Below are 11510 nucleotides of genomic sequence, written 5' to 3' on the forward strand. Positions count from 1 at the left end.
AAGACTATATTTTTAAATGGCAAATAGGTTAGTACAATACTGATAATCACTTAATTAATTTGAATGATATTCGCGTCAGCGTTTGGTTAAAAATGTAGTATGTATATGAATATATGATTTTTATTAAATTATTCCTATATTTAGAAATTAAATTTAAGAAAATTTATATGATCATATTATTATACATACTTTAAATATTTATAATATTTAGCAAGAACAAGAAATACAATAAACTAACTTCAATGTTGTAATCAGTTTTTAAATTTTTTAAGTTCAATTCAAAATTTTAAAAATTCATCTAAAAAAATTATCGACACCTGTTATTTTTGTCACATTGTTTGTATAGCTTGAAAAATCATTTTTCATGAGCTGATACCTATTAAAAGGTAAAAGTTACACCGATTCATGTTAAATGTACTAACGCTTACTTGTAAAATACTCAAATCAATCAACACTAAAACTTATAAGCGAGCAAGAATGCAAGATCCATCTTCGATCATGCGTTTGTGGTCCGTATGACGGCGTAGCATATAGGCAATAGTGCTACATGAAACGCCATGTTCAATGTTATTTAAACATATTACGTAAAATGTACTCCACACAAATAATTGTGTTTGAATATTGTGAATATAGTACGTCGATGGATTAATAGGAATCAGCTTTTTTTGTGGAGGGGAAGAGTTATGCATTTGTGAACTTATTAATACAATTATATCTCACGTAAATCTAAAAAAAAAAAACTAATTCTATAAGGAACAAAGTTAAGGGTTAGTTTTTAAGGAGATGTCGCGCTATATAGAATAAAGGCATTGCCATAAAATTGTTTTTTACGATTTGAGGAATTTTAGAACAAAATTACTTATTGCATAAATTGTAGCGAATAATATTTTATAATGATTTGACTATATTTGATTTAAAAACATTTTAAATTTAAATTTTAAAATTTAAACGAACATTAGGTACATTGTTAATTATTTAGACAAATATGAAATAAGATACATCAAACCTTCGAAAATATTATTCTCTATATTTGTTGTAATAAGTGATTTTTTTAAGGTTACTAAAATACATAACCTAACTTAACCTTGGGGTATTCAGGTCATTTAAACATAAACCACCTTTTTCATCACCCACAAGAAAATAGGTATGTCCTAGGCTGACAAATCATCTCCGTTCAGAATCGTTTTTTATATACAATGATACCTATCATTAGATTCAAATTTAACACATTGAAAATAGTGACCTACTGTACAGCAAAGCGTTACTCACTTGATCGCTTTTTTAGATTCTGAACGAAGTGATGAATGTATTGATTTTACAATGATGTGTGTGTTTTTTTTTTTTTTTTTTTTTTTTTTTTTGTGTCTGTGTACAGCATAACTAGTCGAAATAATGCTCCAATTTCAAACTATGGGGGTGGTTTCCGATGTAAAAGTGAATATCCTTGGTGCATTATAGAGGTAAAAAGTTAACATTTTCCAACAGTTTTCAAAAAAATCGAGAAAAACAAAAAAAAATGACGGAAAAACGGCAATTTTTAAGCAAAACCAGTTTTCGATCAAATCGATTTTTTTTTATGGTTGTAATTCAAAAACTAATCACTGAAAATACTTGAAATTTTCACCAAATGTTAATGTCAGTGGTATCCGTATATAGTTAAATTTTCAAAAAATTTTGACTTTTTTTTAGTTATTTATAGACCACTGAAATTTTCGATTTTTTTGAAAAATTTTTTTTAAAGTGTCGATAAAAAATTTTTGGATGACCAAAAAGTTTTGAAAATTTAATACAAGGTTCCTTATGAGTTGTTTTTAATGTAGCTAAAAAAAATTAAAAATCGTTAGTCACAATTTTTTTTTATAAGCGTTTTTAGTTCAAATTTTTACGAAATCTGTCGAAAACGCGAAAATTTGCAAGTAATTTTGAAGTTGAAAAATCATAAAATTTTTTTCTTTTATAACTAAGTTTTGAAAATTTGGTACAAGGTTCTCCATACATTTTTCTTCAAATATCTGTAAAAAAAACTCTACCGGATTCAGGCAAAAAATTTTTATGAGTGTTTGAAATTTAAATTTTTACAAAAACCGCGTTAAATAACAGTTTAGCCTCAAACGATTTTTGATATTTGTTATTATTCAAAAAGTATAAGTCGTAGATACTTGAAAATTTTACCAGTTATTAAGATTCGCGTTTTCTTTACTTGATTTAAATTTCAAAATATTTTGACTTTTTTTGAGCTATTTATAGACAACTGAAATTTTCAATTTTTCTGAAAAAATATTTTTGAAGTGTCGATAAAATTTTTTTGGCCCTATCAAAATACTTGAAAATTTAATACAAAGTTCCTCATATGTTATTCTTATAGTGATTAAAAAATTATAAGAATACATAGGCACAATTTTTTTTTATTAGCATTTGAAGTTCAAATTTTGACGAAAATTCGTCAAAATTATGAATATTTGCGAAATATTTGAAGTTGAAAAATCATAAAATTTTTTGTGTTTATAACTAAGGATTAAAAATACAACACTAAGTTTTCCATAAGTTTACCTTCAAGTATCTATAGAGAAAACTCGAAGCATCATTATAGGAAAAATTTTAAGTGCGTTTGAATTTTAAATTTTAACGAAATAGCGTAACGATAACGATTTATCCTCAAACGATTTTAAATATTTGTTATTATTCAAAAAGTATAAGTCGTAGATACCTGAAAATTTTACCAGTTATTAAGATTCGCGTTTTCTTTACGTGATTTAATTTTCAAAATATTTTTTAATATAAGCTGGTTTTTTTAAACCACCTTTTTTACCAACCACTAGAAATTATATCCTAGGCTGACAAATCATCTTCGTTCAGAATCGTTTTTCGTATACAATGATAACTATCATTGGATTCAAATTTAACACTCCTATAATATATAATAATGATCCATACGGCACCTAATGTACAGCAGAGCGGTACTCACTTGCCCACTTTTTTTTTTTAGTATTCTCATTACTGGTGTTTTATGATATTTGTAAACATTGATGATTTATATTTGTGGCACAGTAACTTGAACAGGTTAAGATAACTATAAAATGTAGCAGCTCGGTAGCGTCTCACAAACGGTTAGAAGGGATCAGACGCAAAACTAACAAATCATCTTCGATGTGCTACTCCACTGGCAAGTCAGTGTTATCCAATTTAACTGTACTATACCAGTTCTTATCATGTTAACATACACTATATTATAACATATTTGATACATGTTTTACTCAGCTATTACCTATCAAAGTTATTAAAACAATTATTATAAATCTGCACAAACATTGGTTGTGATTGACAAAACATCTAAGCACCCACCAATCAACTCAAACTGCCATGTGACAAGAATAACAGTAACATTCAATTCAGGTATAACATTATTTGCATTAAGAAATGATATGACCACAAATTTCTCTATCAATGTGGTTTATTGATTATACCACTTAGAAATATAATATATTATGTGCCACCTAACCATAACAAAAGATAGTTTTACATTTTTTTTAGAATATTAATATATAATATAAAGATCAAATAATTATTGTTTGATAAAAGAGCTAAAAGTCTAGCTCAAAAAAATAATTGATTTCATATTCTGGTGAAACTAATAATTTTTTTTTTTTAAGTTTTCAATAACCGCATACAAACATAGACATGTACATTAAAATAAATAACACAATATTATACACAATTATATTATATAATTTCATTGCAACCATACAAAATAATATGTACACAATCCATATGTAGGGGATTAGATTAAAGGGAAAACAAATAAAGACATTCTTACAACTTTATTTTTATCCTATTTAATTTTTATTTTATACACAATTTTTTTTATAAAATAGTATAAACCTTAAGTAGAGTGGTTTTCTTCTGTTACTGTAGTACTACAAATGTACAAGCCAAATATTATATTTCATATTGTTGACAAATAAATATATAGAAAAAGAAGATAATTTAAACATATATGACCTTAAGAAAAACAATGTTTTAAGTAGGATGAATTTACCTAGGAAGTTAATTACAAATGTAAACAAATATATGTATACAAACATTGAAACATCAAAATTACAATGTACAATACGACTGAAATTATTTTGTTTTTCACATGATTTGAATTATTACAAATTAACAAGGAGCTCCTTAGAAGATATATATGAGGGTTAGAAAAAATTAACATTAATCGCACACTATGTTAAAAAAAATATAGGTGTGAGTGAGTGCTCAATGAAAAACAATATGTGGCAGTCCTAAACTGGTCGGATAAAATTTAAAATAAATAATACAGTAAAATTATAATCAAATATCAACTTAAACAATGACATTATACACACAGTCTTTTTTTTACAATTCATCGTGGGGTTCTTCAGATTTGGATGCAAGTTCTTCATCTTCTTCTTCATCCTCTTCATCAGGTTGAACATCATCAGATTTCTTTGCTTCTTGTTCTTCTTTCTTTCTTTCTTCTTCATCAAGTGCTTCCTTCATTTTCTTTTCACCCTCCTAAAAAATAAACATAATTTAAAAATTGCACTCAACATTAAAAAATTTGATTGATTGTACTTACATATCTTGATTTCCAAATGGCATCTGCCTTTTCTTTAGCTAATTCAATGTCGTCTGTGATCAAAACATTGTTGAAAATAGTACCAGATTTTACTTGCCACAAATCAAAACCAAGAGCACAAATTTCTTTTCTTGCGTATAGTTTATCATCTTGTTTGTATTCTGGGTTGTCAATTTCAGGATGTACCCATACTCCCTATAAATATCATAAATAATTTATAATGTAATTCATTAATTTAAAATCTTTTACACGGTATTTTTAACAACAATACATACAAATAGAATAACTTGTATATAATTCATACCTTGTAATTTGGATTATCAATCTGTTTTGGTTTCCATTCACCCTTGAAATCTGGATTATCAATCATTGCTGGTTCCCATTCACCATCCATTTCATCGTCCCAATCTTCTGGTTTAGTGGCAGCTGGATCAGGAATGTGTTCTGGCTTATCCCAATCTTCTGGTTTTTCATCAGTAGGATCATCAATAGTAGGCTTTTCATCCCAATCTTCAGGTTTCTTAGCTTCAGGGTCCTTAATCTTCTTGGGTGGTAAAAAGTCCCAATCAGCTTCTAATTCACCAGATTCTACCTTTTCATTGTCAATTAATACTTCATAAGTATTATCAGATTTTACAATAAGTGTGTAAACATGAGTATAAACATCATCACGACAACGAATGTCTTTATTGATCAATAAGTTTTTGCCATTATAGCTGAAGATAACATGCACTTTCTTTGTACCAGGTCCACAAATGTCAGGTCCTAGAAATAAATAAAACTTTTGATTAAAAAATTGAAAATTAAAACAATTAGTAAAAACTATGATTTTTTTTGATGAAATATAACATCTTAGTAGGGAAAAATATTTACTATTTAAAAATTGATTTTTATCATTTAATATGTATTATATTATGTACTCATATATTATATTAACTCTTGATTTTATTCATAATCAAATAACAATTTTGTTATTTGTCAATAATAATTTTCTAGAAATAGGTACTCAAATTAATGTAATTACTCAATATTAAAGGTACTTAATGTATACTGTGTATAGTATTCAAATAAACAGATAATATTAACTATCTTTAAGAAACAATTATCGGGGTATGAAGTATTCAAACTATTTTAGTTACTATAAAAAACATTTATTTGTAGAATGTATGTGCGTAACATAACAGAAATCTACCATTAAGTACATAAACATTAAACATATTCCAAAAATTAACACTTATGTATAATTGTATAAGACTATTTTATAATACAATGTTTAAAACTCATTATGTAGAATACTTGAACACGATTGTGATCAATCAATGAGTCATTTTAAATAGTTATAAAAGTGCTTCAGTTTTAAGATTACAAAGCATAAGGGTTTATAAGGAATTTTGATTTTCAAGTGTTAAGTACCCTAACCTATTAAAACACAATTTAAATGTAATTTATATTTAACTAAATCATCAATATGTATTTTAAACTCAAATCATGTTAGATTGGGTAAATTTATGAAGAAATCAAATAATTACCAAACAAATTAAGGTGTATAAGAAATTGTAGTATGCAGTAGCAATTAAACTAATAAAACTAAAATATTGAAGATTGTAGTTAAAAGAAATGTATACACCTTATTAGATAATACCATCCATCAAATAAAAGTTATTAATTTTATAAAATATAGTCTTTGCAATAAAATAAACTAAAATTGAATAATTAATAGTTACTCAACATTTTATCTCACCTTTTACACCATTATTTATTTTCCTATTTTAATACAAAAAAAAAAAAAGTGATTAAATTTATAATACAAATATTAACAATAATTTAATACTTAAAAAAAATACCTACAGCACATTTCTTTTTAGTTTTCTAAAAAAAATTAATACATTTGAATTAGATTAATTGCATGTTGCAAATTGACAGAAATCAATTCAATAAAAAAACCATGTATAAAATCATAATGTTTACTCATCAGTAACAAAAGGAAATAAAAAAGTTATTGTTTACAATTTGATTAAATAAACAAATTTTAAACAACAATACCTACAAATCAAAAATTATTTATTTAATTTAAGGTTTACTTAGGTAACACTTTTTGCTTTAATTGTCATATTTGTAGATATGTCACTTATTTAAATAGATAAATTAGCAATTAATTTATTGTTATTTTTTTTAATATTGGAAAAGAAAATTAAACGTGTAATGTTATCTTGAATTTAATCAATTATTTACTTTCATACATTTTTCTATTTCAAATACTACTTTCATTACAACAAGTAACTTTCTCTAATCTATAGCAGATACTAATAAACCACAAACATAGTTATAATTTAATCAAGTATTTTAAACAATAACCTATTTTAATAAATTGGAGTAATGTAAATTCAAAAAATCAATAGGTATTTCTGTAATATTATTTCAAGTAAGGAATTTAATGTTGATATTTTTTATAATAAATAACATATAGCCACATAGGTACCTACAATAAACACATTTTAAGAAATTTTATTGTAAGTATATTATTTAGTTACTTGATAAACTAACTTTGTACTTGAATGTAGGTATGGTATATATTATATATATTATATTGTGTTGTTATGAATATTCAATTCAATTTTTACATACATATGGACAAATTACAGTTTTGAAAAGTTCTGTTAAAATCTAATATCTACAACCAATTAAAAATACTGTAAAAACATATTTACCGAACATAATTTCGTACGGAGTTTCACCGTGCATTTTCTTTGGTTCCAAATCACAATTGAACAGCTTAACGTATCCACCACCACAATCAATATTTTGCTCATGTTTGACTGTGTACTGGATGACGAGGTCTTTGCCTTCATTACTGAAGGGCGGGAATTTTTTGGACAAGGCATAAAACCTAGCATCCTGCGAGGTTTGTATACCCTTGTCAGCCTCGACATCATTGTAGAAAGCGCCCGAGCTGTGTACAAACTTACCGAACTCTTTGCCGGGATGTTCCGAGTACGTCCATTCGCTCTCAAACGAATCTATGGTATGATAAAATCATCAAATTAACATTCTAGTTGGCGGAGAGTTTGTCTAACATTAGCCATAACAATAATAATACATACCGTCGGGGAAGTTCTCTTCAAAGTAAACTTCCGCACTGACAGCTAGGGCGGAAGCCAGACAGAAAACTGCGCATAGCGGCAACTTCGTCGATGCTCGCATTCTGAACGTATATTTTACTGTATTTTAAATAAATACAAACTTAACCAAATCTTCTACCGACGGTGTCAACGTCAACGACCAAAGGAAAATAGACGAGACCGCCAGTGACGAGCGGGTTCAGGTACGTTCCAGGGGATCGAAGAGTAATGCGTACGCGAACACTAGTGAGTAGTGATGACGACGGCGGGCAACCGGGATATCGCACTTCGGATATTTGAAGTCAAGACAGATGGACACCGACGATTGGCCGGGTCGTTCAGCCAACCGGCGCACAACACGCCGTGACGGTCGACCGCCGACGCCGCAAATAACCTAAAAAATAAATACGACACAACCGCGACCGCCGACGAAACTATCACCTCTGACGATAAATACCGCCAAAATTTGAACGCATCGTATTTAAAATAATATATTAAAACATTCATTCAAGTGTTCGCCCTTCATTTATACTAAGCTATTAATAATAAATAAATCATTCGTGTATTATTCCATTTTATCAAGATATTCAGTTTAAATGGGAAAACCATTTTGTTTGTTTTTTCGATTTGTTATAAAATAAAACGTAAATATTTACTCTTTGGATGCAAGTTTTAGGTACAATGATAAATCATTACACACCAAATTAATACAACTGTATAAAGAATAGAAATAAAAAATAATATATAATTAAAATACCTTATTGAAATTTGATCTATAGCTTATATTGAGTAATGTCATTTCTGGTAATACTCCAATAAAACATCTAAATTAGGTATTCGAAAATAGTATGAGATTAATTAACTAATACCAATTAAAGTTAATAAATAATAATTATTTTAAAAAAACTCAGAAATTAGGTAACTTAGTCTGTCAAGCTGTTAATTGTAATTTGTAAATTCTTACGACCTATACAGTCCTACCTCATAGATAGATATAGGTACCTATAATCGTGGTTAAATCAGTTCTGAATGTTTTGATACCATGGAAAGATATGAATGTAGGTACCTACCTGGCTACCTACTTCATAACCAAATTTATAAATTTGATACCAAGGGCCACGGGGCACTTATATAAAACTCCGCCTTTAGATAGTGTTCTGTGTTGCTATAAAGTATAATTCTCTACAACATATATGGTTATAAAGTAAAAAGGTACTCAATGTAATAAATTGGAATAACTTTTGACTAACCAACAATTAAAACAATCAATTACAATTAACGCTAGCCGATAAATGAACGAAAAAACATAAACATATTCATCGAAATAGTCGTCACCAAGATAGAAAAACAATTTAAAATACATATCTTTGGTCTATCAAGACTGAAGACAACCAAGTAAATAACTTTTTATTTTATATATAATTGAACAAAACAATATTGTTTTGCTACTAAAAATAATTTCTAATAAAAAGCAAAATATAACGAAATTTAATTCTGAGATAATTTGCAGTCCCAAAACATATAATTATTGGGATACTAGGACCATATTATATTCAAAACGAGAGTAGACCCAGTTAAACTGTGATTTATAAGTTATGGTAATCTTTGGTAGGTGACTGCATTTTTCTACTTTTTAATTTGATTATAATCAAATACAAATTATAAAAGTTCTATACTTCTATGTATAATTCCTTGTAATTTTTATAAATTAGAAGTACCTATAAGTATTTAATATAGTTATAGGCCAGAGATTTTTATGGTTTTGTATTTTTTATAATCTTTTTATTATTTAGCCAGTTTACTGAAAAATATCTAATTTATACTAAATTGTATTTCATAAAATCATAATCAATAACAATTATATGGTGGGTATATAAAACTATATTGTTGTATTTCTAGGGCAACTTAGAGTTTTTTAAATGTATAGGTACAGTTTTATTTAAGAGCTCGTTTTATGACTATAAGCAAAATACAAAATAAATAATAATTGTTTTAGATTTATATAATAATTAATAAATATGTAGGCAAATCGCAAATATATTAATAAATATATGGGCAGATCAGATGGTAACAGTATGTCAGTATGATCAATTTTGAAGTTGTATTATAGTATGGGTTATAAAATTATAATATATTATATGAATGAGCGGCAGAAAAATTCGAGGATATTTTCAAAAAATATAATATGTATGTAGGTTTTATTCTCATACAGAAAAAAATATTTTTATAAACATTGAGTTGTATTGATTTGTTCAACAATAAAGCTAATGAGTACTAGTAGCGTTTAGGTAAATAAAAAGTAGTTGCAAACTATGTAGCCTGCACTCCTCGTTTTCACTCCAACGGGTACTGCTAGTTTATGTATTTAAAAGTTTTATAAAGTACTTATTAAGTCAATTGTTAACAAAAATGAAAATGAGGAAATAAACCATTCCAATTTATAAAAATATTTCTTCTTATTTTATTTATAATAATTTAAAAGAATAAAAACAATTTATTTATCCTAGCTCAGAGGTATTCAAACTGCATGTGTGTCGCGGCTACCAGGGGCGTTGAGGGAGTTGTCAAAGGGAGCCACGTCATATAATTGAAAACCAATAAATATTTTTATGAAAAACGTTTATTATTATCATTAAGGCACACCGGTAGGGAAACGTTGAATTGTCCACAAAAATAATTCACAAAATATAGCTTTAATTTGTTTCCATAATGTTATAGCGATAGCGATAAATTGAAGTTTTACATTTATAGTACTTTAATATTACAACCAGTTATTATTATTATAGCAATATAGCGGCTAAATTGTTATAATAATAATAGCCCATGTTGTACGTTTGTAACCATCAATGGTAAATAATTAGTTTAAATTATAAAGTATAAATTACATTCATACAAACATTGATTTTTTTTGTCAATTTTAATTAGGGAGCCGTCAATATTTTGTGAAGACTTGAGGGAGCCTTGGGATGAAAAAGTTTGAATACCTCTGTCCTAGCTAATACACATAAACAATATATAGCTATAGCTGTATATTATATATAATAGATACGTGGTTATTGACGGATCTGATGAGGGGGGGACTAAAACAATTATCAAATCTTATATAAATTATAATATAACCTATTTATACTTAGATAAACGTACTTTATGGAAATATTATAGGTACTTAAGCGAGTTAATCCAAATTATTTTAATATAGACTACTTCAGTCATTTAAATAAGAACGCTTATAAAAAAAAATAGTGACGATACTTTAACCTCTCCAATTATAAGTTTATAAAGTTTCGCTTATATTATGTATATATTATGTACGTGGCTATAGCTGAGCTATACGCATACGTGGTCACATCCTACAGGTTTATAATATGCATTGTACAAAATATACAGATTTATATCATTTTAATTTTATCATACACGTAGGTATATGTATAAAATATAAATAATACATCGATATAAATACGCGCATGTTAACATATTATATTATTACGTGACCTTAGATGATAAACATTATATAGCTAACCTATAATGCGTGAAGCCATAAAAAAACATATTATATGACTAAAATATATATTGAGACTATATTTTATTTTATATTATATATTTATATAGACTATTTGATTACTGTTAAAGTTACACTATATATTATAATAAGTAATAACTAGAAATAATTTAATATATATAATATATATTACTATATACTTATTACTTATATATATGTTAGTACCACAATGTCACAGATTTACTGACCAGTAACACTCAACAAATTGATTGAACTACTACGATTACGCACCAAATAA

The 11510-nt window shown here is 26.9% G+C and overlaps 1 protein-coding gene across 1 annotated transcript; it reads right to left on the reverse strand.

Annotated features, from left to right (window-relative positions):
- Nucleotides 1–3705: 3705 nt before the first annotated feature.
- Nucleotides 3706–8033, reverse strand: LOC114127984 (calreticulin). Its single transcript, XM_027992377.2, has 5 exons — nt 7696–8033; nt 7303–7611; nt 4899–5359; nt 4595–4789; nt 3706–4530 (listed from the first exon to the last, which is right to left on the reverse strand). Exons 1-5 carry the CDS (start codon nt 7793–7795, stop codon nt 4372–4374), a joined length of 1224 nt encoding a protein of 407 aa, XP_027848178.1. The 5' UTR covers nt 7796–8033; the 3' UTR covers nt 3706–4371.
- Nucleotides 8034–11510: the final 3477 nt, after the last annotated feature.

The sequence above is a fragment of the Aphis gossypii genome, chromosome 1, assembly GCF_020184175.1.
Source record: "Aphis gossypii isolate Hap1 chromosome 1, ASM2018417v2, whole genome shotgun sequence".
Lineage (NCBI taxonomy): Eukaryota > Metazoa > Arthropoda > Insecta > Hemiptera > Aphididae > Aphis > Aphis gossypii.

What these genes read in the sequence shown, in the direction of transcription:
- LOC114127984 (XM_027992377.2), bottom strand. Translation starts at nt 7,795, where the DNA reads ATGCGAGCATCGACGAAGTTGCCGCTATGCGCAGTTTTCTGTCTGGCT. An exon ending in TGAAGAGAACTTCCCCGACG is followed by an intron (nt 7,612 to 7,695) that starts GTATGTATTATT and finishes ATCATACCATAG; the next exon opens with ATTCGTTTGAGAGCGAATGG. An exon ending in CCATTTGGAAATCAAGATAT is followed by an intron (nt 4,531 to 4,594) that starts GTAAGTACAATC and finishes TTTATTTTTTAG; the next exon opens with GAGGGTGAAAAGAAAATGAA.